This window comes from Helicoverpa zea, chromosome 6 (assembly GCF_022581195.2).
Source record: "Helicoverpa zea isolate HzStark_Cry1AcR chromosome 6, ilHelZeax1.1, whole genome shotgun sequence".
Taxonomy (NCBI): domain Eukaryota; kingdom Metazoa; phylum Arthropoda; class Insecta; order Lepidoptera; family Noctuidae; genus Helicoverpa; species Helicoverpa zea.
In genome coordinates this window covers 739,027-746,435 of record NC_061457.1, presented here as the reverse complement: position 1 = coordinate 746,435, position 7,409 = coordinate 739,027, and the positions used below count along the sequence as shown (strand labels likewise).

Genomic DNA, 7,409 nt, shown 5'->3' with positions numbered 1-7,409 from the left:
ATCTCTTTGGTATAGATGATTTTCATGGTTGATTAAATGAATTGCGGGTGATGTTTTTAAATCCCTACAAAATATTGAAGTGATCAGTATTGGTGGAATATGAAAGTTTCTATTTGCTGTACATTAAATATTAATATTTCAATATCTGTGTTTGAACACAACATGAATACCTTTATGTTAGGTCTTGATCATGAAATTACCAATAAACATCATCATCATCTCCCGAGTCTTTTCCCAACTATGTTCGGGTCGGCTTCCAGTCCAACCAGAAGCAGCTGAGTACCAGTGTTTTATTTCTTTATTTCTGTAGAAAGTTGCGACCTTTTTTTTAAACCATAGATAATTCGCAGAGATTGCTTGTCTACCCATAAAGAGTTAGATCATGAAATGTGAGATGCAGTCGAGATTTAACGATATCTTGTGGACACTAATATAATTTCGTACCGTAACTTTTAATGTATCATAAAACGTTCATAACGGCAATTTCTAAAGATATTTCACCGTAAATTATTTAGTGTTTGTGCATCGGGTGGTATTGCAACTTGTTGTTAAGAAAAGGTAGGTTGTATATTTTTCAGTTAAAAACCTTAACATTGTGTGCAGTGTCTCATGCTGTTTCTATGGATAAACCAATGCCTAATCCTTGGTAGAATTATAAACGTGAAAGTACCTCTGTCTGTCTGTGACGCTTTCACGCTAATACTACTGAAAAGATTTAAATGAACTTGATACGCAGGTAGTCTAGAGTCTACATTTAATCCAACAGCGGGCAGTCAAATCGTAACGAACAGCTAGCCTATCATTACTATTGCTCGCGCAAGTTTTACATTTTTAATTTCATTAACTATATTGTTTCTAATGCAATTTCTGAACGCATCTTTTCTAACATTTTATACTTCCGCAACCGCAAAGTATGAGTTGGCTATCCTTCCCTTTCCCTCCTATCCCGCTACAATACACCAGAAAGAGAAGGAAGATGCGCCGCGCGCACCAACTCTCGGCGCGACTAGCGCCGCAACGCTCCCGCCGTTGTATTCCGAAAACTTTTCGAATCACCGCGACACCGCTCCGCATTTTATGTAAAATTAAATTAAATAACCGCTTAAAATCAGTGTTAGTGTAGCCGGCACACAAGAACTAATCGTGAGTGACAGTGTATTTAACCTACGCGTAGAGGAAACAGCATCGCAGGCCTGCGACAACGTGCTCGTCCACCATCCAGCGCAAGTAAGTCCTTTTTCCTTTCACCAAACCCCTTTAGCTTCACTCATACTGTGTCTCGGTTCGCCTAATCACCGACCAAGCTATTTTCCCGCACCCGCTACGGTCCTTCGATACAGCCCACCATACGGGTATGGTGGTGTAACAACACTGCACCATCAACTATGTTAATCAACCCAAAAGAAGCACAGTAACTAAACCGCAATCAATTTACCAACAAATGTTTTCCAAAAATATAATTTTCATGTAAAAAACTGATTGAAAAATAACACAGAAGCAGTGGTAGGTGTCCACGACAAATTTATGAGAACCAATAAATATTTATTGAAGTCTTTGAGCTACATCCCGGGCGGGGATGAAACGGGATGAAAGAGGATGAAGGGGGATGAAACTAGATTCGTATGAATGAGAACGAACCAATGCATTGTATTATGAAATTGTGGCATTTTTTCAATTTTATTTTTAGTTCCGGGTATTCTTGTATGAAATGGTTATTTCATTTTGTTAGGATATTGTAATCGGTTTAAGTTTTGGATCGATAGAGATTGATACTTACGTAGAAATGTAGTTTATTGTATTTTGCCAGTTCTTTTATTATTGATTCTTTTAATGGATTATATAAAAATACAGTAATGTATAAATAGCTCTCTGTCTCAATTTTCAATTGAACTATAATTATTTTCCTCATTTTATTGTTTGTTATAAAATTATTCCTCACTAAAATGTTAAACTTATAATAAGTCATAAGATCAAAGTGCTACAAGCATAAACATAAGTAGCTCCTTTCTTCCACAATCAATCAAAGTCAAAATCTATATCCAAAATCAAAATCTATATGTTCACATACATAGGTATTTAATTTCAAGTAAATAGTTACAAATAAGGACCCCGTACAGACAATCATAATAAAGATAAACGAGAATATTTTTGTATTATCAGTTAAAATATATCTGTATTGATAAGTAACAAAATCACGCAATCACTTACTACGGCTACTGATTAATTAGGAATTCGATTGTAAATACTTTTATCTCGTTATCTAACACACCTACCGATTCAATAATAAACTTGAATTATGAAGATATAATTAAAAGTAACAAAAAAAATACTGTAGAGTTAGCACAGATGCCAGCAGGTCAACCTACCTGAATCTGACAAACACCAATCGAACATTAACCTTCCACTAATGAGATAAGGTAAAGTTGAAAATCTATTGAAGAGATAGACTGAGGTAAGTTGATGTGTCATCTGTACTTAACTATGTACTTTCCGCCAGCGTTTCACCCGAGTCACATGAACACTACTCCTCACACCCGGATAAAAAGCCCATAGCCTTCCATGATAAATGGGCTATATAAAATGTTTTTTTAATCGGTCCAGAAACTCCTGAGATTACCGCGTTTATGAGGAAATAACTCTTCTGGTTTATAATATTAGTAGGTATGAGGTATGTAAAATACGCAGTTAAATAGCTATTTATCATTCGGGTATTTCTAGATAACTGTAGCTTATTTAGCAGATAACAATGTAAAAATGTGGTCTGACTCAGCGTTTTCATTTTTATCCTTAAAACCGACTAAACGCATTAAAGTGTTATTTAAATGATAATGCAGTAAAACACTTTAATTTTACAATAGATCTAGTTTCTAACGATTCTTTGCTGAGAAAATAATAATATTTTTTCCGCTCTTTAACTCGTTACGGCTTCAGTTGATTAATAATTTTCCTTGAAGAGTTTTTATGCAAAAATAATGTTTTTTCTTTTATAATAACACTCTAACTCTCTATCTAGCTATTTTGCAATAATGAGCATCGAGATTATAGGCTAAAGATACATAACGACTGCAAGCAAGCAATACCTCCTATCTGACATTTTTGTTTCAAAAAACCAAAAAACTTGTATCTACCATAAACTACCTTTAGATTCAAAATAAAAACAAAAAACTTTATTAATCAATACTATGCTTAGAAAAAGAAAACTTGGATTTTCAGTATCTCATTATACCTAACCTCGGAATAAGGATTTTATTAAGTTTTATTGTTCCCCTTTAAAATCCACCCGGAGTCAGATAGGAGGTATTGCTTGCTTGCAGTCGATAAGTACTTGTTTGCAACTTGTTTTATTCTTGTATGGTATTTAATTTCTGCGATGAAAGAAATAATACCATTATGTATTCAAAGCAAAAATGTTGCATACCTACACCATACTAAGTCATAAACTACATGACGTAAACAACTAAAAATCTTCCAACTCTCAAACTCCAGTACATAATATACAGCATCTGCATCTAAAACTGTGTCACTCTTATCTCGAGCAAAAACTTTATCTCAGAACATTACATTGTCAGAGGTGATAAGGCACATAACTGATCGCGCGATAACGTGATAAACTCACATTATATAGTATCGCTCGCCATGTACGACGTCGCTCTAGTCGTCGGCGCCGCCAGTAACCTCGGCTACCAAGTACTCAAGAAACTAACAGAAAACTACCATGGAAAAATCTACTTCACCGCAGAAGACGAGACCACGGGATTCAACATACTCAAAAACCTGGAAAGAGAAAACTTAGATCTGAACTTCTTACAAATGGACGTCACTTACACCAAGAGTATTATCAAGGTCAGACATTACATCCAAGATTTAGACGAGAGAATAGACTTGATCATAAACGTGACCGACTACGTGCCAGAGAAGAAAATATCTCACGCTGAAATTGTTAGAAGAACGCTCAGTGTCAATTTCTATGGATATATCAATTTTGGGAAGTTAGTGTACCCGATACTTAATGAGAACGCCAGAGTTGTGAACGTTTCTGGCCCTGCTGGATTGCTAGCTACTATAGAGAACGATGAAATTAGACAGAGAATAAGTGATCCGAAACTAACTGAAGATGAGCTGGTTGCTATTTTGCAAGATTACGAACAGGCAGCTAGAAGAGGGACCGAGAAGACTGAGGGGTGGGGCATGAGTGTGCATTCTGTGAGCAAAGTCGCTTTAAATGCCGTCACATTCTTACAACACAGAGAATGGGCAGACAGAGGAATAGTGATCAACTGCGTTAACCCTGGGAATTTGAACAGCAGAGAAGGAAGAAAAACGGCGAAGATGTATGAGGAAGGAGCTAAAGCGATCCTGTACTTGGCCTTTGAAGCACCTCTGTCACTGAAGGGTAATTTCGTGTGGAGCAACTATTCTGTGATTGAATGGAACTCTGACCCCTATGTAGAAGTGACGACCGTGTGATTAATTAGTGCTCTTTAATAACTGTACTAGTGATATGGTGAAACAGCAGTGATGAAGTTTGTTTGTTCATCATTTTGTTTATACAATTGAATAGTATTTTTAATGGAGCTATTGGTGATTTGTTAATAATAGTGAAGTTCAGTATCAAATAGTATTTAATTAATTTATTATTACTCTAGGTTTAGGCGTAGTCACGTGCGTTTAAGTCATCTTATTACTGCTTTATGATTGCGAATAGAAAAGGTATTGAGTATGAATTAAAGTTTTTTTTTTTTAATTATAAAAAGAGTCTGTTGTTCTTTAGAACTTTCCTGAAAACATGTAAAATAATTATGGTAAATGTTAACAGAAGATATTTAAAGATGTATGTTTGAAGATACATGTAAGAATATATATTTTTGGAAATGGACCGTCTTAATGAATGCTACAACCGAGATAATTGTGAAAACAGTATGAACGTAACTGAATATCAAATACATTGAGTGAACATCTTCCAAAAAAGTCTTTTATTTTCACATTAAAAAGAAATGCTTCTACTTACGATTCATGATTTCATATGGACTCACTCTTTTAATACAATTATTTGGAGTAAAGATATACAAAACACTGGTCTTATCGTGTTGTTCAAACAACTGATAGTAAATTATAATTATTTAAGTCATTAATGATAATGTTTATAAATAAATTGTAACTGAACTGGATAGCACAGAACACAGCTCTTGTTAGGTAACTAACAAGCTAACATAAAGTATGTAGAAACGATAATGTGGTTTAACCTAAAACACTTCATTCAATAACAAGATTCATGTTATGTTTAATGAATAAGTATGAATGTTCCTATTAGGATTGCAGTTTGTTTGAACGCGCTAACCCCAGGAACAACTGGTCTAATTTGAAAAATACTTTCAGTTTTAGATAGCCCATGTATGAAAGATTAGCTATTCACATTAGTTCAGGTGCTAAAAATAGTTATCATGGTGGAGGTTAGTTATAATATTAATACGTATAACTTAGTTACATTCTGATTCGTTATTATATTATTATTTTACAAAGAACCCATACGAAACCAGGATAAGTGTTTTTCAAAGTAAGGATTTAGATTTTTATTTTTTATTTAGATTTTGGAAAGAATTCCAGTTACAATTAAAATATTTTAACTGTACAATATTTGTTCATTAATTTATAAATAATTGAAAGTGCTTTATAATAAATTAATATTTGAAATGAATTCAGTTTAAACGATAAAACGTTTTATTGGCGGAAATAACTAATTGGAGAATTTAAACTGTATATTTGATAAATAGAGGAATGTACGAGTACAGCATTTAAATTAAAAAAACTGGCCAAGAGCGAATGACTCTCGGACAAAGGGTTCGGTACAACTATCTGTACAACGAGCAATAAATCATGTTTGTGGTATTAGCCCTCTAAAATATTTATTTTTTTGCAGTTTATATGATTTGTTATTTTAGCTGTAACAATAACACATCAACTTCATCAGTGAAAATTTTACCTGTTTGATGAGTGAGTTAGTTGGTACATAGTGTACAGCCTAGTGATAAACGGACAGTGAAGTCTGAGTAATAGGGTGCCGTTTCACCCCGTTTGGTACGGAACCCTAAAAACGAACCAATTCGAATTTATTTCAATCATGAGAATATTTTTATTTGTAGTTCATTTAATTATTTTCGTTGCCACGATGGAGTTTGCAACTTCAAACTGGAAGTACCTAATGAAGTTTGTGATCATAAAGTCATGGTTTGAATTCCCAGGTTGGGCATAGACACGGCTTTTTAAATTTAATAACTAAGAAACGATACTGAGTACCAACTTAATTATTTTTTGACGATAATGCCTGAACTGATTTAGATAAAATACATAGGTCACAAGTTCTTCCGAGTAAAGTGGTGTAGTTATATCAGAACGCAGGCAAAATCACGTGATAAGCAAAGTAGTGCCGTTTTATTTCCATACCTACAGGTACAATAAATAGTTCAGCTGCTCTTTGTTTTTATAAGGACCACAAACGCTGGCCTTTTGAGCCCTTCAGTGCCTAACCCTAAATAAATATGAAGAACATTAAATTTAATGTTTGTCTGTTAAAAGTAGCAAAATGACCTTGTTTATGATGGCTAACTTTAGTTTTGCTGTTGTTTAGCTCTCGTGAATAATAAACTAATCGGTCAATATTTTCAAACAACATGATAAGAATGACATGGATATGTATAGTGGGTATATCTCTGTCACTCTTAGGTTCTCTCTCGCTCTTATATACACTATACATATAAAGTAAATAAGTGATATTTCTAGCGTTTATTCAGGATTCTAAGAGAGTGAGGTAATTCTATATCCTTACACAGGTTATTTGAATACCTACTGTTGTACATTCAAAGGTCTAGCTGTTTAATTGAATGACTACTTCAACCAGTTGGCTCCAACATCTGCATAAAATAAGTAAGTATGTAATTAAGTTCACCCTTTTTGTAAAAGTATAGTAAACTTTCGCATATACACAAAATATTAGTTAGTCATGCACTCATTCTGAGCTAAAATATTCGCATATAAATCCGTCATTTCAGCCACAATATATCTCATGAGTCCCTCTTCAGCTGTGACAATATAAGGCGCCTGTCAAAAATAATCTCCGCACCAAAATTGTGCCAAATTCACACAAACATCGACCGAACTGTATGTTTTGCATTCATCGCGCGCCGTCCACGCGTTTATCGACCTAATAATAGCACAAACCCGTCAGTGTATACCGTGAAAGCCGTTCTATTTGTACATCGAAGAATACACAGGTACCTGAGCTCTCGTAAAATCACCTTTTACTATCTCCGTAGGTAATTTCACTGATCGTTTCGTAGAACTGCAGATTGTCTTTAAGTGTCGAAGTTTTGTAAACCTTAATCCGATGTAGTAAGAGCTAATTTCGATTGGCA

General features: G+C 34.4%; 1 protein-coding gene across 1 annotated transcript; it reads left to right on the top strand.

Annotated features, from left to right (window-relative positions):
* Positions 1–3,616: 3,616 nt before the first annotated feature.
* Positions 3,617–5,629, top strand: LOC124631494 (carbonyl reductase [NADPH] 1-like). Its single transcript, XM_047165917.1, has one exon. It carries the CDS (start codon positions 3,637–3,639, stop codon positions 4,465–4,467), a length of 831 nt encoding a protein of 276 aa, XP_047021873.1. The 5' UTR covers positions 3,617–3,636; the 3' UTR covers positions 4,468–5,629.
* The last annotated feature ends 1,780 nt before the right edge of the window (positions 5,630–7,409 follow it).